At 36.2% G+C, this 23,444-nt stretch overlaps 1 protein-coding gene across 1 annotated transcript in view; it reads right to left on the bottom strand.

Moving 5' to 3' along the window:
* ADGRG6 (adhesion G protein-coupled receptor G6) overlaps positions 1–23,444 on the bottom strand; it is a 135,755-nt gene that overhangs the window by 30,248 nt on the left and 82,063 nt on the right. Inside the window, exons 7-17 of the mRNA XM_079939615.1 lie at positions 21,068–21,153; positions 17,834–17,886; positions 16,750–16,812; positions 13,193–13,335; positions 10,175–10,286; positions 8,780–8,844; positions 7,975–8,185; positions 6,501–6,672; positions 5,002–5,142; positions 2,614–2,733; positions 921–966 (exon numbers count right to left, since the gene is read on the bottom strand). Of these exons, the coding sequence (XP_079795741.1) occupies positions 921–966; positions 2,614–2,733; positions 5,002–5,142; positions 6,501–6,672; positions 7,975–8,185; positions 8,780–8,844; positions 10,175–10,286; positions 13,193–13,335; positions 16,750–16,812; positions 17,834–17,886; positions 21,068–21,153 (1,212 nt within the window). The remainder of the gene's footprint in view (positions 1–920; positions 967–2,613; positions 2,734–5,001; positions 5,143–6,500; positions 6,673–7,974; positions 8,186–8,779; positions 8,845–10,174; positions 10,287–13,192; positions 13,336–16,749; positions 16,813–17,833; positions 17,887–21,067; positions 21,154–23,444) is intronic.

The following is a 23,444-nucleotide window of genomic DNA, read 5'->3' as shown; positions in this document are numbered from 1 at the left end:
CCTTGGAACATGCTGTTATGTACAAAGCAGTCACGCACAGAGACAACTTACTACAAATGCCTTTAACACATCTTATCTGACTTTTACGGTATGCTATGGAATATGAACAACTCATATATTTGAAGGGTATTTTAAGACTACAAGGTGATATCATTTGTAACTATGTAGCTAGTAAATTAGGATCTTCTCAAAACTGCAACTAGAAACCAAACAACAAGAAAAACTTCCCAGCTAAGACTGGAGTATCAAAAAAAGAGGTTTGGGACACTGGCGCTTGTTTGATTGGGCCACCATAATCCCACTGGGGAACCCCAAGGGAAGGTGACGCTTATAGGGCAGAGGTGGGCGGTGTTGCCACTTCCCTTCCCTTCACAGACATCTCCACACTTCACACCTAGTGATTACCCTTAATTCTGCCTTTCTCTCTTGACTGTCAAATGTCATTCTGGAGGCAGTTCAATTCTTTCAAGTAACATGCATCCATTATAACCAATCCTATAGTTACAATCCCCTAATATGATTTCCCCCCATAATCTGTGGTCTGGAAGCTGGATTTGAAATTGCAGGCCTTGTGCACATCAAATACCCTCCTCAGAAGTGTCCTAGAAGAATGTGGTCAAATGTACATTGACATTCATCTAGAAGTAGCAATAAAAACGTAAGCTATAGTTTATAAATAACTGAAATCAGAGGTGGTTTGTTTAAAAGTCAAGTCTGCCTATTTCTTCTTGCAATGAAGGAAAAGTTACAGAAATTAGAATTCGCTTTCCCAAGCTACCTAAACTAAATTTTGCAGCTCAGTTGCCCTCAAACTTACATTGTGACTCACTCTGATTTGGGATGGAATTAAAGGAAACGGGGGTGTCTAACAATGTTGAAAATTCAGTTGTTATTAAGACAGCCAATATTTTAAAACGTACCGTTTTTGTTCAGATCCCAGAAGGCACAGATGGGATGAGGCACAGCCTGTATTAACATAAGAACAAACATGTGAAATTGTGTTTCAAAGAAATAAAAAATCATACAATTTGAACATGGGGAAAGAGTAAAAATGCTAAGGTTTTCACAAAGAATAGGTCATAATTAGTCACGGCAATATGACCAAAGAACGGCAGGCAGTTTAGGGGTTTGCTCTCATAGACTTCAAATGGAAATCAACTAACACTCCAGAGGAATCAGGTTACCATTTATCTGCAGATTACTAATTATGTCTCATCATAAAGTGTAATTCTCAGCATTTAGCAAGGCTCTTTACACTAAAATTTCACTTCATCTTCAAAACTCTCCTTTATGACTAGGTATGTGCCCAAAAGAACTGAAAGCAGGGACTCAAACAGATATTTGTACAACCATGCTCACAGCAGCATTACTCACAACAGCCAAAAGGTGGAAACAGCCCATCAATGAATGAATGGATAAACAAAATGTGTGTGTGTGTGAGTGTGTGTGTGTGTGTGTGTGTGTGTGTGTGTATGCAATGGAATATTACCCAGGCTTAAAAAGGAAGGAAATTCTGACACATGCTATAATATGGATGGAACTTGAAAATACCAAGTGAACTAAGCCCATCACAAAAGGACAAATACTGTATGATTCCACTTATATGAGATACCAGAGTAGTCAAATTCATGGAGACAGTAGAATGGCAGTTTCCAGGGGTTGCAGGAGGGGCGACGGGAGTTGCTGTTTCATGGGGACATAGTTTCAGTTGGGGAAGATGAATAAGTTCTGGAGATGGATGTAGTGATGGTTGCAGAACAATGTGAATGTATTTAATTCCACAGAACTATACACTTAAAAATGGTTAAAATAGTAAATTTTATGTTATGTATATTTTACCACAATAAAAATTTTTTTATAGATGAAGGAGCTGAAACAAAGGAGGCCAAAGGGTAGAACAGGGAAGTCTCAGAGGTTTCGTGACAAAGCAGGGCTAATTCTTAGAAGACTTCAGTTCCAAGCCTTAGTCCTTATCAGCCAGCTCACTTCCCGCCTGCCTTCCTGCCTGCCTAATGGTCAAATCATGACTGGGACCCTCTATAAATCAGGGGAAAACTGTGGTTGGGCCATTTAAGACAATAAGAACCCCACATAATTTTATCAAATAAACAGATGACAGCAAGGGTAATGAAGCAAAAAAAAAAAAAAAAAAAAAGCACAACATTTGCCAAGATTTTAGACAACTGCTAAGCTCCCAAAAAATGTCAACTCTCTTCTGTTTCTCCCATTTCCCTTCTGCTTTCCTAGTTTCAGTATTCTCTGGCTTTAAAAAGACAACCAAAACCTGTAATGACACAACTGTGCATCTACATCTAAGTCAGCTGAAGTAATTATATGTTGTTTCTCAAAAGGTGTGACTCTTTCCTTCACTCTTACTCTCTTTCAGATGACTGAATCCTAGACAAGACTAACTCCCCCCATCCCACCCCTGCCCTGCCGCCACTGTTCACCAGGACATTACGGCACTACCTGACTAGCTGGTCTCGCCTTTGTGGAAAACTGCCCCCTGCAAAAAAAGTACTAGTTACTTCTAATCATGTATTTTAAAAAAGGCCCCACAATTCTATCAAACAGTCTGCCTCTGTTCCATGGCTATTTGTAGCTTTTCCTTACCTGAGTCCTTGTATGTTTGATTTTAATTCGAACAGGATCCTTCAGATCCTGGATAGTAATGTTTCCAATACTGCATGCCATCACATAACTCACTAAGGTGCCTTTCTTGGTTCCTACATCCTTTTAAAGAAGAAAAAATTGTGTATTAGTCAGAAGTACACACTTTTATTTTATTTTGGTGCTCCAAAATAAGCAATCTGTCAGCACTTTTTACACTTAAGATCTTCAGTTATAGAACATCCTGTTTATAAGATCAAATTGCTAGCTTTCCTGAAAGAGCTCTGCTATTTCCCTTATTATAATAAATACATTGAGGGAACAGTATGAACCAATGCTGTAAGGCGATGTTCATAAAACTTCATTCTTCACTGTTGTGGCTGATGCCAGCCACTTAAAATCTGAAACAATGCAAACCCACAAATAATACACACTCATAAAAAGCTATGAAATCATTAGATCATTTCCCTATCCTAAAAAATAAATGAAGTTGTTTTCCTTTAGAGAAGTACCAAGGAAATATGGTGTGAAAAATAAAAATCAATTCATCTTTCATGTCCATGACAACAATCTGAGTGTTTACTAACGTAAACCTAGATGTAATTCTACCGGATTAAAGCCCCACCAGAACTTTTACCATCTCTGGCTGCACACTTGCCGGCATCTGTAGCTTCCACTTCAAAGATAAGGATGTCAGGAAATCAAATTAGTGAATCTGTGCTGCAAAATGACTGGGACCAGTAGACTGTTTCTCCAGCAAGACCATCACCACTTTCTCCTTCCCTTTGTGTTTCCTGTTGAGCCTCCTGAATTTCTCTACAACAGCTTATAACTCAGCTGTTTTGAAATAATACAGGATTCCTTAAATGCTACCTAGCTCTCAGAATCCAGAATATAGCTTTTTATTACATTTGTGTGGTCTCTCTCAATAAAGTGGCTACGGCTTGGGGATACCCAGCCTTTCCTTTAAAAATACTCTTATGCTGTTCCCTGTGTGAGGGGAGTACCATAGAACCCTTACATTTTTTTCACTCTGCCATAAATTTACTTTAAAAACCAAACATATGTTTCCTAATAATGTCGCTGATTGGGAGATGCCAAAGGAGAAAGAAATGATCGCGTGAGAAGATGAGACTCAAAATGAAACTGTGACAGATTCTTACAAAGCTAAGACTTCTCCCAACTCCTCCGGCTGGGCTCCACCTCTCCTCTCAATGGTCCCCTCTCCCCCATTCACATCATCTAACACCTACTACATTTTTCGTATTATTATTATTATTATTTTGGCTGCATTGTACAGCATGCAGGATCTTAGTTCCCCAAGCAGGGAAACCTCTGCCCCCTGCAGTGGAAGCGCAGAGTCTTAACCACTGGACGCCAGGGAAGTCCTCTTGCATTATTTTTAAAGGCGACATTGTTATAAGCCTCAGATAACTATAACAAATGCAGTTTTACGTGTTTGTAGCTATTAAATTCTTCAGAGCAATTGCATGTAATTACATTCTTAATCTGCTCAAAATTTTTATATAGCTTGTTCTTAAAGCATTTGCTGATAACATTTTAAAATTTTTGAGTTAATGACTGTAAATGATTCCATGGTCCTCCTTTTACTTCCCTGTAGCCTCCTTTGCCATTCCTCTAAACATGACGTATGGCACAAGTCTTTTAAAAACATTTCTACTGGCTTTGAAACTTGCAGTTCTCTCTTACATAAGTCACACTGTTTGATATACACAGGTATCTTCAGTTTAATAGGTAACTTTTATTGAAAGGGCTCGGTGAAACTGCTCAGAACGGGTTGTACTTTCAAAGGCAACCAGAGGTCACCAGTGTTTGCTGGCAGGGGACCTTCTAGTATCTGGAAATGATGCCAATAAAAATGATAATATGTGCTCAGCACAATGCCACCCTACTCAGGGGATGTGGGAAGGCCAAAGGTCATTTGAAATACTAATGGGAAAACTGATTAAAGCCAAGAATGCTGCTCATTATGTAAACAGTGCTTCCTGCTGAATTAAAAAAAAAAAAAACTTTCCTTTGGCACACAATTTCTTTAACTCTGAAGATCTAAATTGCTGGAGAGCGTAAAATACTTAACAAAAGAAATAATAAATAATAACTTCTCCACAAATTCCATTTCTAATTGTATCATGCAAGTCTTAATCTGATTTATCTAAAAACCTTAAATGAACACATCCTATTAATAAGCATATAATTATCTAAAATAAAATATTTAAACAGTTATGTTAAAATTTTTCAGTTTTGAAAATACAGTAGATTAATTTTTCTATACCTCTTGATACATTTTCAAGAAATCTGAACTTTTATCTTTCCTTTTGAGCAATGAAACTCAATTTACGATTGAAAAATAATAATTTAATGAACTCTTACCTGGAAAAGTCCAGTTTTATTGAAGAAAGTAAACTGTGCTCTTTTAACTAATACAGAATCTTCTTCACTCAGGTTCTCAAGCAAGTTTGGAGGCAAAATTACAGAAGCCAGTGGATCCATTTGTCCACTCTCAAAATCCATCTGTCATACACACAGAGTATGTCAGTTGAGTAATCATATTTAAATTGCAGTAATAACTTTACTCCACAGGAGAGTAACTGCCAGCATCAACTTGGCCAGGACCAGGGCTCCCCTTTACCTCCGCCACAGTCACTGCCCTCAAGGCTGAATCCCTTACAGACAAAGGCCTGGATCTCATTCGCATTTTGCAAATGGGGCAAAATGGGATATGCACCGACATTAACTAAACACAAACTGAGAGATCTATAAATCAGTTGCCATTTTCAAGTATAAGAATTAGATTTACACTTAATAGATTTTGAGCTTTTCTCAAAACACACTACCAGAAAAATAACTACCAGGAAAAAGAAAAAAAAAAAAAAAGACGAGTTAATTTGTTTGCTGAGAATGAGTATCTTTGCATAGAGGAAGCAGCTGAAGTTTTCTGAACATTCTTGGGTACCATTTTTACTGAACCCACAGATCAGTCCAAAGAATGTTTTCCTGCAAATGGACTTGAAATGAAACGGAGGCTGACCACATTTTCACTCTTAAAATGTGAAATAGAATTACCCAAAAGAGGCTTTGGTCCAAAGTAGAAAAATAAGTTCTTCCTTATATTCAGATTTAAAAAAATATTCTATCTTGGTTTATCTCCACAGCTAAGAAGCGTTAAATGCCACTTATGTGTTCTCCCATGTCAAGGGCGATGCTTCAATCATTTCATTTGCCCACGTGGCTAACACTGTCTAGCACACAGTAGGAACTTGAAAATGATTTGCTGAAGTGTCACTTGAACATGTCAGGGAGGATCTCCGTTAATCTGGCCCCAGATTTCGTGTTCAGCCTGCTTATCACTTGCCATTCCTAGCCTCTATACCATTGGTTCTCTAAGTACAATCCTCATACCAGCAGTACCAGCAATATCTGGGAACTTGTTAAAAGTGCAAATTTTGGAGATCCACTCAAGATCTACTAAATTAGAAGCTCTGGGGATGGGATCCAGCAATCTGTTTTGATAAGTCCTCCAGGTGATTATAATGTAGTTTGAGAACCACTGGCAAAGAGAATATACCATGCAGCTTCCCACCTTTGTGTCCTTAATAAATGTCTTCTGATTGAACAGCTCCCCATACCCCACTCTCAATAGGGTGGTACTCACTCATAATTTAATGCTTAGTTCCACTATCACCTCCTGTAGAGGGTAAACTGAAAGTATACCTCCTCTCTGCATCCACATGTCTTATGGTTACTACTGCTGTTAACCAAACTTCGGACTAGCCTTCCACCCCTGGAACTAAGATGTCGTTGCAGTAGCAACTAGCAGATGATCAGATTTTAATTCGTCGAATTAATTAAAGAAACCACTGGCTTATTACCTGGAAATATGATTCATTATTGCTTGGAAGACCAATGCTAAAATTTGAAATTTCATTGGTCTCTGGGGACACAGATGATACTCCAAGAGCCAAATTCCGAGTTGTGATATTCACATGCGATGTGCTATGTAGGTCAATCTTGAAGGCCAATTCATCAATTGTTTTTAAAGCTCTAAAGAAATGACAAATAATACCACTGTTAAGTGACACATTTTAGGTACTTGCACACATGTGATATCCTGCAGGACAAAATACAAACCAAATAAAATTGTCCTTAAACTTTTTCATCTTAACATGAATACCCACAACATTCCCCCAAACCACAATAACATCAGTTAAAACACTGAATCGTGGTGATAAATTCATCCTCAAGAGAAATACATGCTTTAAGGAAAAGCAACAATTAAGTCATCCTAAACAAATATTCTGTTTTTCATCTGTTTTAGCCTTTCTTTCCTCATATGAAAAATACCCTTCCTACTTCATAACTGAGTGAGAATCAAAGGAGATAACATGATAAAAGTATTTTTTGAATTGCAAGGCCCTGTAAAAAAAGTTTGTAATTGTTATGTGCATAAGGTAAGTTAGGGAATACATTTTAACAAAGACAAAATTTTCGTCAAAGAAATTTGGTTGAAAGGAAGGAAACAGAAAAAATTAAATATCTTAATACTAACACGCTAACTGATATAGTTGGATACAAACTGAATTGTGTAAAAATAGGTATATTTCACCCTGCCCTAGGCATTTTCATTTCAGAAGTATAACAGTCACAGAGGTGTGGCAGTTTTGTGTCACAGTCTGTAGGATAGTGACCTACAGCGACCAAGTTATGCCTAAAACATGTGAGCTGTTTGCTAACTGTCTCCTTTGCAAGCAAAAAGAAGTGTCATAAATTTATATATATATAATAATTTATATTTTGAATTAACACCAGTTAACATTTTTCAGATGTAAACATTTTTCAGATGTAAAATGAAATACCAATTATGTCTTTTTTTTTTTTTTGCGGTACGCTGGCCTCTCACTGTTGTGGCCTCTCCCATTGCGGAGCGCAGGCTCTGGACGCGCAGGCTCAGCGGCCATGGCTCACGGGCCCAGCCGCTCCGCGGCATGTGGGATCTTCCCGGACCAGGGCACGAACCCGTGTCCCCTGCATCGGCAGGCGGACTCTCAACCACTGCGCCACCAGGGAAGCCCCCAATTATGTCTTTCTGGGACTATTTATATGATCTATCCAGATCGACAATCCCAATCAATTTGTAAATTATTTTCTCAGAAAAAAAAAAACCAAAATCAAAATCAGAACTTTGAAGTTTATTCTGTGAATGATCTTGGGAAATATCAATGGATCTTCTAGAGATTTAAATTATGAAAGCTGGGCACCAAGCATTCAGATCTGTGAGAAATTGTATAACAACATGTGTATCCAATAAATTTTACTCTCCAGAAGAAAACAAACAAACAAACTTACTCAGAAGAAGACTCAAGCAAGTCTCTGTCTGGACTGGTTAAGATATTAGAAAATATATTCATTAAAGTTGAGCCAAGCGTTATATCAATGTTTTCTTCTTTATTTACAATCCTTTTGACCTGTTCTACGATGCTGGTGATATTGGCTGAGTTTAATGTCTGCCCATCACCAGTTAAATTTAAAATCTGATTGGCAACTTCATTTGCTTCACCTAAAAAATGGCAGAAGAACAACATAGAGTTTTACCTGTGTATTATGAGCATTTCCAAGAATCCAAAACATAGTATGGTATTTCACTTCATAGTAAAGTAGTAAATCAGTTTTCCTGTGTGTACCCCTTACCACAATTTTAACAGGACAACAGTATTTCGTTATACTCAGAAACTAATTTCTCTCTTTAGTAAGACACAAATGGTGCTTTTAAGCAACTTAGGTAAGTAACTTGGAGGGACCAATATTCACAAATGGTTCTAAGAGAGATACCCCCAGAATCACTAAATAAGTATATATTTGCTGCTTAAAAAAATACAGAACTATAAAACATTGATACAAATTTTAATTTATATATTCCCTTCTCCAAAATTTTATTACTATTTTTAATCTCCTACAGAATGAATAGAACAGAAAGTCAGAATGAGGCAAAATGGTATTTTCTATCTTAAGTGAGTGAAGCAATCATTTGCTTAGCTTTTAATATTATAGTGGTATCACAGAACAGAAGAACATGTTTGAAGAGGATGAAAACCGTGAAGCTCGAGGTCATCTCATTTTGCCTTTGAGAAATGAAGACAAATCTCTCACTTACTTGAGCAATTGGAGATATCAGGAGGACCCCAGTAAGCTAGAGATGTGTTGGCAGGGTCATGGTGACTATAAAACAAACAAACAAAAAAGGTATTGTAAATATTTGGCATACATGACACTATAGCTGACAAAATTGCTTAATAATAAGCTTTAGAATTTCCCTTAATATCTGGGTAAGTTTCATTTGAAGATAAGACTATAATACATTGACATAAAACTCATATTAAAAGTTCTTATTGGAAAAAAAATCAGGTGCATGCATCAGGGAGAGAAAATACTAGCAACAGCCTATTGTAACCTAGGCTACATCAGGTTACTAAGGTTAAAAGCAGAGTTGGTAACGTGGATCAAGGACTGCTTTAAGAACTTTCCAGATAAAATCTCATTTTTGATTTCACTTAACTCTGTAAAGCAGATTATAATCCACATTTTAGAGATGAAGAAATAGACTGAGCTAAATCAAGGAATTCTCCAAGGTCTCACAGCCAGGAAGAGGTACAATTCAAATCCATGTCCACAGGGCTCTGAAGCCCCTTTCTTTCCTCTCCACCACGTGTCAAACCAAGCAGTGGGGGCAAAGTATTTCTATGTGGGCAGTTTCAGTGTATGAATTTCCCTGCAAGAAAACTCTAACTGAAGGAGGGTGGAGGGTGAGGAACTAGATCTGACTTGTTATTCGGCGAATCCTCTGCAGTCAACCTGTCTGAGGTTTCCGTTCAATATTTAGGAAAAATCCACACCCTAACAGTCTCCACTAGCAGACTGCCCTAACCTGGATCTTGTCTTTATTCTCTTACTGTCTCTTTCCCCTTCCAACAATAACCACTCCAAAAAGTTAAAAAGACTCAGAATGTCAGATGTATGTTATGAGGCTGTGAGTTTGTTCATCCACACATAAGGTGCTTTGCTCTAGAACCACCCTCTGGTTTCCAAATTGCTCTGTCTTTCTTTGGAGAAGCCTAAATTAGCATGTTTCTTGGAGAGAGAAAAAAAAGGCTTTTCTTGGTAACCTACCTGTCTTGTCTTTACCTCACATGGATTTCACATACACAACAGAGATTCCCGCCCTTCTTTCCAATTAATATACACTGCACGGGAACTACGGTGCAACACCTGTAACCCTGGGAAGGTAGGTTACATGGAATTTGCTGGCAAGAGTCAGGGACTTCCCAGGTGGCACAGTGGATAAGACTCCGCATTCCCAATGCATGAGGCCCAGTTTCGATCCCTGATCAGGGAACTAGATCCCACATGCATGCTGCAACTAAGAGTTCGCATGCCGCAACTAAGGAGGCTGCCTGCCGCATCTAAGGAGCCCACCTGCTGCAACTAAGACAAGGCACAACCAAATAAATAAATAAACTAAATAAATATTAAAAAAAAAAGAAAGTATTACCATGTCCGTGAAGCATAGAAGCCCGGCTTCCCTGGACAGGGAGCATTGTATACAGAAGGTTGGATGGCTGGCCATTTATAGCCTTTGGGGTCCTCATCCTCATGACATATACCTATGTGAAAATACGAGAAATATTAACCTATTTTTTGAAATTAGAGGTGCAAGATGAGAACAAGACAACAATGTTGGTAATTAGGTATTTATTCCATGCAATACTAAACTACTAGGTTTTTATGTTCAGAATTTGTAAAAGTTTAGAAGTTATGAAAAATAAATGTTAACTACATTTCATATTTTAAATTACGTGTTACAAAACTATCAAATAAAAAAACACACTTATGCAAGTATAAACATGAAACTTATAATATCATTCTAATGTAAATCATTAGTAGATAAAATCAGTAAAACAGAGGTTTATTAAAAAAAAAACACACACTACATAAAATGAAAACTGTCCTGAAAAATTCAAAATGTAATTTAATCTTTTTCAAAGGGGAAAGCCTATAAAACAGTGCCTCAATAGTGTTGTCACTGAGTTGCCAGCATATTTTATGGAAACATTTTCTAGCTGCTCTGAAAGCATATTTCACCTGGAAGTTTGCTGGGGGAATGACAAGAAGACACCTGTAGGCCACACATTGTACACACATGCCTTCATCTTCAAATCATCCCACCTGTTGTTTGAAAACTCTCCAGGTGAGTTTTATGACATAAATCACTCAGATTTTACACTTAAAAAATATCAAAATAAAAGCACTATATCAACAGCAACAACAAAATCTCGTATTTCAGTACTGAAAAATAGTAAGTTACACTAAGACTACTGGCAACCAGTATTGTAGTCACCAACTGAACATTTAAATAACTTTCCCATTTATATTCTGAGTTTTTTTTCCAATTGGTGGAAATTTTTCTTCATAGACCCACTTGCAGAAGAACAATAAAGTAGAGGATTTAAATTAAGTGGTATAAATTACTTGTCTAAGTAATTCCTCAGCCTCTGAGGACAGAGATAAGGTTGGTCCTCATGAGGCTCCTTTGCCACATACAAACTACCATTCATCAAGCTCCTTCTCTGTGGAGACCCTTATGTGTGAAAGGGCAGCGTTTGGACTTTGCTCATCCCCAAGAAGCTCTGTTTATTAAATAAGCAAGCATTTTCCCACAGAGGCTCAGAAACTGCTGTTGTTGATGACGATAATGATGATTTGCATTCTTTAACCTCAACGAGTTCCTTATACATCCATCCCTCAGTATTCTCGAGGGACTGGTTCCAGGAAACACCCCCCTCAACACACACACACACACACACACACACAAGATAACAAAATCCGAGGAAACTCATGTCCCTTGTGTAAAATGGTGTAATATTTGCAATAACCTATGCACATTCTCCTGTATACTTTAAATCATCACTAGAGTACTTATAATAACAAATACTGTGTAAAAGCTATGTAAATAGTTTTAAATATAATGTATATTTCAAGCTTTGATTTCTGGAACTTTCTGAATTTTTCCCCCCAAATATTTATTTATTTATTTTTTGTGGTACTCAGGCCTCTCACTGTTGTGGTCTCTCCCGTTGCAAAGCACAGGCTCCGGACGCGCAGGCTCAGCGGCCATGGCTCACGGGCCTAACCACTCCACAGCATGTGGGATCTTCCCGGACCAGGGCACGAACCCGTGTCCCCTGCATCGGCAGGCGGACTCTCAACCACTGCACCACCAGGGAAACCCCCCCAAATATTTTTGATCCAAGGTTGGTTGAATCTACAGATGCAGAACCCGTGGAAATGGGGGGCTGACTGTAACTGTGTATGTTGACAAATTAGAGATGGGTGGTTTCTCACAGAAGCAAAGATGCCTGCTTCTTTATTACATTGTGATTCTGGCCTCAGCCATAATCCTGCTCTTAGAGGCTGAGGAATAGCTGCTTCCCCCACTTCAACCTCCTGCATGTGTGTATAAGGAAATGTGTCAAAGTTTCCCTTTCTTTTGAGCTCTACTAATATACCTAATCAACTGTCATCATAACATTAGAATGATAACGTTATTTTTTGTTATCCATATTTTGATCATTTACTTTTCTAAAATATGCCCATCAAGCCTCATTTGTTTATTTATTCAGGTATTTAAGGGTTGGGGGATATGCTGGTTGCTGGGGGGAGGTAGGAAGTGAGGGTGTTAGAAAAATAAGATGTGTTCTCAAGCCAGGGGAAATTCCTGTTTAAAGAAAATGTATGAAGCTGTGGACAGCTTGAAGTGGAGTCTCCAAGACAGTGATATCTATTCGTACATGATGATGTCAGAAAAGGCTTCATAGAAGAGGTGACTTTGGACTGTCCTTAATACTATATAGTTGATCATCAGGTGGGCAGTGAGAGAAGAGGAGAGAAGTGTGGGCAAAGACAGAGAAAAGAGCACTGCACGTTTGGGGAGGTGCTCGAAGCACCACACCTGTGGCTGGAGTTTAGGATGTGAATGGCATCCAGGTGAGAACTGAATCTAGGTCCAGGATAACTCCCAGATTTCTGGCCTATTCCAGCAAAGACGGTGGTATCTTTAATGGAGACAGAGAACATAAGAGAAGAGGATGTTTTATAACACGAAATAGTCTTTTATAAGATTTACCTCATTAGAGATCCCAAATGCACACACACACACACACACACACACACACACACACACACTCTTTATTCCTAAAGTTGAAGCCAATTCTGCTCAAGGTTATCTTGGCATTTTGCTCATATTCTTAGTATTTTCATAATAGGTTCCTAAAATAGGGTATAAACTGCCTCTTTCATTCCCTTGGATTCACAGGTATCAAGGTACTACCTTTTATGCTAACCTTGTCACCCATTTGTTAACAATGTCACCAATAGGATGAATTTCATCATCAGAAAAAAATAGCTTTAAATAAGCAAACACACAAAGGAAGAATACTTTTGTTGTTGTTTCAATTAAACCTGGATAGTAGTCACATAAAACACATATTATAAAAATATTAAAGGCACTTACCCAGTTGCCTCACGTTCACTCTGTGTAGCCTCAAGCCCTCATCCAGGGACTCATTATTTCTTAAGAGCTTCTGCTGAATGGTTCTTCCTTCTAAATCAGGATTGTTGGTAGCATTGTAAACTAGAAGGGCCAAAATCACCAACCTAGGAAAACAATTCCGATAGGATTGTTGGTGGTGCTATTGACCAGTTGGTTGTTTTTTGGGTGGAAAAATAGAACATTTGGATATGGTAGTAAGAGGGTGACCATAAAGTGCTGAGACTGAAGAAATATGCCAAGGCACTCAAAGACTTCTGCCACTGCACAAATTATAATGTTAAAAAAAATCTCAATATGAATAGATTGTATAAGATACTGCCTGTATCATCTACCATATCACCCCATTTCTTTTGAGAAATATTTTAAGTAATGTTTTACAGCATACATGCAAGGAAGGCCATATTTGTGGTTAATTCCACATTGTTTCTTTAAAGCAAAAAATAAAGTTTTTCAAGAAAAATTAGAATTTCAACTAATCTGACTAAACTTTTAACTTTTGAAATTATTAAGTGTTATTGTTTACAAATACATTACAATTTCTCCAGAATTGTGATAAATGATTTTCTATCTCCATGAAGTATTTACTAGTACTTTGTACACTGAAAAGTTACAAAATAAGTACTTGAAATTCACTCAGTGATTGGTCAGCATATCACTGAAGAAGTTTATAGACTGCCTGACCCTGCATGTCTTTAAAAAGAAAATATCTCTATGGGAAGCAGAGACATACCCTAAAAGCCCCACCAAAACTTTGGTTCTACTATTTGAAGTAATATAATTTTCTCTTCTATTGTAATCACAGCTGTGGTCAAGAGCAGAAATCAAAAGATGCCCAAGTGAACTCAGTAGAACTGTGTTACTATGAAGTCCTCAGTGGAGAGGCAGTAGCATATTTTATTTATGAAATTCTGTGGGTATCAGTATAAATGAAATAGAGTATTCACATATTTGTGATGCTTAAAAAAAGAAAAATAAGTGAAATATTTGCTATTCAAGGTTAGGTGAAATTTAAAAGTGGCCCTATTTTTTCCCTAACTATCTGTGCTAATCTCAAGGACAACATACTTCACAATTCTCATAATTCACTCTGAAAAGCTATTTATCTCTAAAATCATTTACTGCTTAATGTTCATATACGAGTCATATTTTAGGATGAGACAAACATAGGTGTGAAATATAAGCTGAATTGTGATAGCTTAATAATTTGTTTAACGGCCTATTAAAAAAAAGTATCCCTTGATTAAATTATTGTTGGAAACTAACCTTTGCCACTCCAGTAACTGAGAACTTATAGTTGGGAATATGACCTTTCACTTCCTTTGAATATTGAGAACACAGTACAATGTGGATGGTACTGACCCAAATTCAGCAATTCAAGAACGACCGTGCGTTTTCACAGGTCTTATCTGTGTTGCTTTCCTCTCTCATCCTGGAAACTGAAACTATTTTATGGTTCTGTAAAGTCCAGTTCTATCTGTTGTTACTATCAATTGTTCTTTATTTGAATAAACCAGTCTCTGCAGCTTTGGTTTCCTGTCTGCCTAGGTAATAGAGTATGATAGCATTATCTAAAGCTAGGGTCTGTGTTAAGTGTAACAATCTGATTGAAAGAAAAGGTTGGGAAAAAAGCGTGTGTGAAGACTAGTAGATTGTTGTTTGGACAAAAACTATGAGAGACTATAAAAGTTCATCCATGAACAGAAAAGAAACAGCAAGCAGAAAGAAAGAAATGGAGGTAAAGCCAGTAAGAACAAATTTTAAAGCAATGCCGGAGTTCATACCAAAGAAAAACAAAATGTGTGGATTTTCCCATATACATTGTCTAAGTTCATTCTCCCTATAATTTTCTGTAAAATTACCCATTGGTTTGACAGACAGGAAACTGAGATTCCATGAACTTAAATGCTTTTTGAACAAGAGTTTCGAAGGTGCTGACACGTATTCACGATGGCTGACTTTAGTATTGTCAGGCAGTAGAGGAGCCACTTCAAGTGGGACTGCAGCATGGCAGCACAAAGTCAAAAATCCCGGCTTTTCATATTGGTTGCTTGATCTTGGGCAATTCACTGGGTCTTAGTTTTGTCACTGGTTGAAAGGGCAGGATGCTACCTGCCTTATCTATGTCAGGGAGTAATTGGGAGAGGGAATCCAATGAGCCAGTGAATGTGACAGTGCTTGGAATCATAAAGTGCTGTGCAAATGTAAGGAGACACTGCGATGAAGCTTACAATGAGGATGAGGATGATGATTATGCTTCCAAGAAGCATTGGTTTAATATATTTATACTTCTGAGAAATATGCTATTTGGCTCTTCTTATAAAATTGCACTGTTAGAATCTGAGTTGGAGCCCTCTGCAGAGGGTATACCATTGGAGATACCCTGAACTAGGGCTGCCACAACTGCAAGACAAAGTGTCCAGCAAAGCGATCCAGATAATTGCTGGATCCATTATTCAAGGCTCAATATGATCTAGCAGTAAGGTTTGGAAAAAAGAAATTATTTGCCTAAATAGAGGAGAAAAGTCCTGTTACCATCAAGAATACAGTGTTAAAATACATTAAATACATTATTTGTTCTTTAGATCACAAAGGAAAAGGAACAATTCCAGAAAATAAAAAACAACTTTCCCTAACCAGGTGGCCCAATCCAGTCTGTTGAACACTTACAGAAATAAGTTTGAAATATAATCTTAAAGACGTGTTTTTCTAATGCCGAATAGAAAAAGAAAAAAAATAAGAAAACTCTCTAGTTAACTCTCATATGAAATTTTATTACTAGCTTCTCACAGTAAGAATGTATCACCTGAAAAGAGATGTATTCCATCATTATAGTTGTAAATACATAATATTAATTCAGTCAATTGAAACTGAGTAAGAGATGTGAACTTTTGCTTTTCAACTAATATTTTTATTCTGTGGAGATGCAATATATCACCTGAACATAACTACATTTATTTCATGTAGGAGTTTACATTATTTTTTAAGAACAGTTGGCCTTTAAATGCCAACTATTACATATGGTGAACATATCCATTAAATTACCTGCCTGCATAAGTCATGACCTTGATATAAATTTAAAAATGAAGACTTCAGAAAATTAGCCGATGGCTTTGAATGTTGAAAATATTTCAGCATCTATCACCCATATTATTAGATGCTATTGTACATAAGTACCTTACTTGAAATAACACTATAATTATTTTCTTTCTTTGAAGGTCTCTGAAATTTCAAATAAGAGGTAATTGGTTATCATAAACTGGAAATACTAAAACTAACAAATGTTCTACTTCTGAATTATTTTTTATCAGATGTACATTTCTACCCAGTCTGCTATATTACCGTTTTAACTACAGGAAAAAAAAAGAAGACTGTCCACTAGAGATAAAGACATAATTTAAATGTGCCACTGGATTGAAATGTTTCTCTCCTACTGCACTGATTTCATTTCTCTACCAGACAGTCAAAGCAGAGAGCAAGAGAAAGATGTTACATTTTCTGCAAGACGTTGCCAGCGTTACCTTTGATCATTCACAATGCTTCTCCTCACTTTAATCTTGTCCTCTCCAGTGCTCAGGTGAAAACTAAAAATACAAATAAGTACATTCATTATCAGCTTCATCTGCTGTACGATCAACAACAAAATTTGAGGACGTGAGAGAAAGAGGCAGAAAGGACATTCTAAGTCAGTGTTTGCAAATGTGTGTTCTGAGGTCCTAGTTCTTTCATATGCCTGAGACGAAACAGCTCCATGGTCAAATAAAGCTTGACAGCTACGTGCCTTCTCTCTCTCTCTCTAAGATTCATGATGCATATCAGTACACGAAAGAACCTGAGATGCTTGGATATACAGAAACTTGCTTCAGTTTGTTTAATAATTTAGCTCCTGAACTAATTTGACTTTTTGATCCCTTTTTCTGTGTTATTACATCTCTTAGGTTCACAGAAAACATGTTTAGGGTTCATCAAATACACTTTAGAAACTAATTTAAGTATAAAACTGTAAAAACAAGGTGCAGAGGAAGACAGGTGAATGACAATATCTGCTAGAGATTCAGTGGAGTGTTTAAATAGAAGATTAGTGAAAGATAATTTTGAAAGGCCAAGTTGCAATCAGACTGTAGATGTCTTATCTTGCAGAAAAATCGTCTCCAAACTGGGGTGCATGCAACCCAGGGGGTGCTCTAGATGATCTACTGGGGTATGAGAAGCAAGTAACAGAACTTCCATTTATATTTATTTATCCTCTCAGTTTATGATACATTATAACATAATATATTGGTTAAGTAATATACACACATGCATATATACAATTTATTTAAAATCACAAATATATTTTGGAAGTACAAACTACATTTTAAAAAATGATTGGGATCTACAATCAAAATTTTTAAAACCATTGCTGCATCATTGAAGCTTTTTGTGCAAAGAAATGATATAATATAGAGTTGTTTTAGAAAGATTATGAATATGGTGTGTGTGTATGTCTGTACTTACATGTATGTGTGTGCAGGAATAACCAGAGAGAGAGGGGGAGAGAGAGAGGGAGACAGAAGTATTAAATTAGACACTACTTTTTATTTCTCAATTTATTCTGTCATTTACCTGATATTAACCACATAAACAGTATAGTTCCAATTCTGGAAGGTTGAATTGAGCTGAAAATACAATAGAAAAGGATAAGTTTGAGTAATACTTTTAAATAATTTTTTAAAAAACTTAAATCCAGTTTCTTCTCTCCCATAAAGTGTTACTGAAATAAGACCCTGGGAAAATTCCGAAGAGCTAGAGCAGTGAAAGAAAGTACAGATAACAGTTACTAGATCACTGTATGCCAAGAACCTTACAAATGTTATTTCCTTCATTCTCACAACAACTAATGAGATAGGTATTATCTGCACTGTCCTCCCACCCACTACACAAAGAAACTGAGCTTCACAGACACGAAATAACTTGACCAAGCTGCAACTAAGAAGTAGCAGATCCCAGATTGGAACCCAAGTCTTGTCTGTCTGCAAACACTATACGTTTGTCTCCAGCCCCTATTATAAAGGGCTTTCTCTGTAATGGGCCTTCAAATTAGCTGTAACACTGAAAACTTAGCTGCAATAGGGTACACAGGGAAGATGAGCACAATACACACCTTCCATACTCTTCATTCAACAATCACTGAAATGCATTAACATGTTTTTCTAGCAATTACCATGTCAGAAGAATATTAGTAGTAAGAAAAATTATAAGTTAACAATATAAACCTTTAAAAAAACAAAAAAGTTCAACATTATGGGGAACTGTGTTATAATTGTTATGTGGTCATTTAAAAATTTTTATGGGTCTCAGCACCAGACTTTTTAATGAAGCAATGGATTCCTCTCAGTATAAATAAAAACCTCCCATATGCATTGTCTAACACAATCACAGACCACCATTTCTTTACTGACACTAAATTCTCTTACTTATGTATCTCCTCCAAAGAGTTTTTTAGGTCTTGTTTCATACACACGTTTAGCCTTCCTTGTAAGCATTTTTAAAATGAATGTAAATTCTAGGAAATTCTGGCAAGAAGTATTAAATTATTTTTAAATTATAAATAGTAATAATATGAAACAGTATGAAATAGTAATAATATGAAACAATAATATGAAATAGTAATAATATGAAATATATTTTCCTGTTTCCAAATACCTGCTCTGGTATCTTACACCTTAAGGGAAAAGTGTCCATTAAAGTTTAGCTTCAGATAAAAATGATGTTATGTTGAAAACCATGCATGAAATAAATATAAATGTAAAATTATACCTTGTCTAAAGCACAAACTTTCCAATGAATGCTAATTTACAGAATTAATAATATTAGAAGTGGTTCCTTTGAGAATAAAAATAAAGAATTTCATATTTTGACTAACACAGCATTGTAAATCAACTATACTTCAATAAAATAAATTTAAAAAATAGAAGTTTTATCTTTTGAAAACATTCTGACTTTAAAAAAGCAGAGAGAAGAATGCTGGAAAGAAAACAAGATGCAAGATTATACTCATTCAGTAAAGCCCTTTCTTGCCTTTAAAAATAAGACTATGTTTTCCTACCATTCTTCAAATATCTATCTATATCAATATCTATCTACATATAAACATATATATGTATGTATAAAGTATTATCACCACTACCTCTTATTGTATGGTTTAACTTTCTTTTGCTACCAAGGACACACTTATTAGACAGCTACCATGTACGAAAACCCATTTTTCTTACTTCAGAATGTATACCCAAATGACAAATGACTTTTTTCACAAAAATTGTCTGAACTGTAGTAGTACATAAAAACAGTACATGGTCTCACAGTATGCTGTAGATAGGAAATAAAATAATAGAAAAAATAGAAACCTATGGAAAGTTAAATTTTTGATATTATTATAGAGAAGAAGAAAATTTTTTTAACCCTTAGGCTGTATTTGTAAGAAAAATAAGAAAATAAAATGCTTAGGGTTTTTTTAACTGGAAATTACCAAAATTTTAACCAATAGAATGCTGGTTAAATAAATTATAACCCAAATATCCATCAGCAGAAAACTTGTTAAATAAATGACTAGAGAGCCACATAATGGAATATTGTACCCTGTTTTTTTAAAAAACGATAAGGACGGTCTCTGTGTACTGATACTGCAAATCTGGCAATAACAAAAATAAGTACAGTGTGGGATGGTGTGTGCAATATGCTACTTTTAATATAAAAAGGAAAAAAAAAGGATGTATAGTCATTTTCTTTTACAGTCACAAACAAATTCTTGAAAAACCCAAGAAAAACTAACAGTGATTTCTATGCAGACAGGTTGGCCTCCAGGCAGATGAGTGTCAAGGATGGTGAAAGATATTCATGATATATCTTTTTATATTTAGTGGTTTTTGAATCAAACACTCAATTAAATAAAAAAAATAAGAAATGTATTTTTAAAAACAGTGCTGAACAAATGAATGAATTCACTGCTTGTTCCAGCCAACACCTGAAGATAGGGCCCATCTCCCAGTCTCTGTGGGAGGATAGGAGCCTAACTTCGATAGGCATCAGTTAGCAACCCCAGAAGGGCTTCTTATGGACCAACCACCCCTCCCACTTTTTTGTAATTTTTCACTTTCCTGACTCTGTTCAAGTCCCTACCATTCCTCCTCCCTCCACCCTCACTGTTCCTTTAAAACCCCCAGTCACCTCTGCACAAATCAGAATGGGGCTCAGCACGTTCTCCTACTGTCAGTGGTTACTGAATAAAACCTGCTTTCACTGCTTTAAAAAAAACAGAACAGGGCTTCCCTGGTGGCGCAGTGGTTGAGAGTCCGCCTGCCGATGCAGGGGACACAGGTTCGTGCCCCAGTCCGGGAAGATCCCACATGCCGCGGAGCGGCTGGGCCTGTGAGCCATGGCCGCTGAACCTGTGCGTCCGGAGCCTGTCCTCCGCAACGGGAGAGGCCACAACAGAGAGAGGCCCGCACACCGCAAAATAAAATAAAATAAAAAATAAATAAATAAAACAGAACAAAAACAAAGTGCTGAAAATGTATGGATATAACAGTAAATAAACATACCTCTCAAAACACTTTTCCATTTGTGAGGCACCTTTCTTATTTGACATAATAGTCTATTAGGCTCTTTCTTGTCATTCAAATGTATCTCTCTTTCTATTCAAAAGTGCAATATCTCACTTACATATCTATACATACATTTATAATGAATAGTATCTATGTTTCAGTATGATCTGTGGATTCAGTTAGACAGTAGAGTCTTTTCCAGATTTCCAGAGATTAAAGTCTTAAAGCCAATAAAGAAATTTTACAATTCACTTACCCATTCGGCCACCTTGCTCTGTACTTTTACCTCGGGGTGATGAAGGATGTTTTGAATCTCTATGAAAATTCTATAAATAATTCCATCTGTCCATTGGAAATAAGATTTAGTCCATTAATTATATTTTACAGTCATATACTTATCAACTTACACTTACAAGGACATGATTTCATACAACTTAAAAGAAACGCCTTCTACATAGGTACAGAAAATTTACAAGATATTTTAACTTCATTCTCATTGACCTTCGCAACTTTTTAGAAATAGTTATCATTTAGTTTACTCTTATGAAGTCATTGCTTCTAAATTATCACCTGCCTATGTTTCTTCATATTTTTTAATTCTATAGAATTCTATCTCCTGTATGTAAAATGGTGATTTTTCAGGTACAATTTGATTTGTTGTAACAAAAAATTATCCCTTTTTTCTATATTACGAAGAATGATAGTTTGGAATGTGAAAACTTGAGTAAGATGATGGGCAGAACTTAATTTGGAAAAGAACAGGCATCACATATTTTTGGCCCACAGTCCCTTATCCTCTCTGTCCTCTTTCCCCTCTTCACTAAAGCAATTACTTCCATTAAGTTATTGGGTTGTATTTCACCAGATTTTTTGTCAAAATTCTATAAATGTCGTCATTTGTATCAAGTAAAGGGGGAAAAAAGAAAGAATATTTGCAGATGGAATTTTAACTGGACTCACTTGCTTTTAAAAGAAAATCCTATGTCAGAAGGAGGTTCAGGTTTTTTTTGGGGGGGTGGCAGGGTACAATCTTTAAAGTAGTCTGCCATATATATATATTTTAAAAATGAAAATCAAACTGACCAGCCAGGGTTTGCTAAATCTCTCTCTATGTGTGTTATAGGGTACCTTACTAAAAGTAGCTAATGAGAAAAAAAATCTTTTTAAAAATGGTAGGTTATATACAGAAAAAAATATTGATTCTTCATTATTGTCAATCAATCATCTACCTTCATGCCTACAAACATGAGAAAAATATGCATAGAAAATGTAAAAGTATATAATTAAAACAATGGGAAATAGATTTAATGAAGATTTGGGGGAGGCAGTAGATAAAAGTACAAAAGTATGCCTCTGGGAACTCCCAAATCTACCAAAATGCAAATTCCAGTCATACTCCTAAAAGAATGTTTTTCCACTACAGGGGTCAGAAACTCATGCTAAAATAAATTGCCGCTCCCAGGTATAATAATATAAATCTATGAAATTGGTACAAGTCCAAGGATATTTAGTTTAATTTATGCATACTATTATTCCAGCTTCTAAAACTCTTCAGGTATTTTAATGATCCTGACCTCAGGGTCCTTTAAAAAATATTCTGAATGAAAAATAATTCCAGGAGTATATTTAAAATAAATGATAATAATTCAGACCAAAAAACAAAAAAAAAACCTTTTTACACTGTAGCTCTCATCATATCAAACCATGGACATTCTGAATGAACGAGAGGAAATTCAAGTTGCAGAAGTCCAGGATTCTATATTGATGTCAGGATCTGAGGGCTATTTTGGGCATGTTCCCGGGTGCCAATAAAGTAAGTGACAAGCTACCACTAGATGGAGACCTAAAGCACGTGTTTATGTTAGGAGCTGTATTCCTTCCCTCTCAGGAGAATCCTGCAAAATACTAAAAATCAGTATTTTTAATCATTCACATTTCTGAAATTTTATGGAAGCATCCAAACGCTTAAGATGTTTTTCTTTAAATTTAAAATATTTCCACACTTTTTTCCCAATTCAGTTTTTATAAATAAGAAAGACATTACATATCAGAGTCAGCCTAAATCAGTTTATAAATATATGACTCTCTCTAGAGTCACACTGCTTATGCTAAATAAAATATGTGAATACACCAGAGAACCTACTCCTAAGTGTTAGAGATTCTCCGGTTCTGTGGATCGTTTTCCAGTAGTCTCTCTTCAGAAGCCTCAGAATGAGGTATATATATATTTATATATATATGTATATTTAGCAAAAATTATTCAATAGTGTCTACTGGTTACACTTATTTAAACTTTTTGGATAATGTAGTCAACAAGTAATCCTAGGAAATGTCCAAGAATGAACTGTCAAAGCAAGATAAAATGTCCACTGGAGGGGACATTTTGGACCGCAGTGAAATAATTCTCTCAAGCATTGACATTACAGAGAACGCACAACTAAGATACACTGATGCAGGCTTTTCCCTGTCCTCCTGGTAGTCAAGTTGCCTTCTCCTATAGATGTAACAACTCACATTGTGTCTCAGTAGAAAAGCTATTCACAAATCTTCATATGTTCCAGACACTTCAAAAGATGTATTGTCCTAATAATGACATCCAAGCCTGAAGAATTTGTGATAGACTTTTTTCCAAT

This window comes from Stenella coeruleoalba (genome assembly GCF_951394435.1).
Source record: "Stenella coeruleoalba genome assembly, chromosome: 12".
Lineage (NCBI taxonomy): Eukaryota > Metazoa > Chordata > Mammalia > Artiodactyla > Delphinidae > Stenella > Stenella coeruleoalba.
Note: the sequence above shows the minus strand (reverse complement) of the source record. Positions and strands in the feature narration are given on the sequence as shown.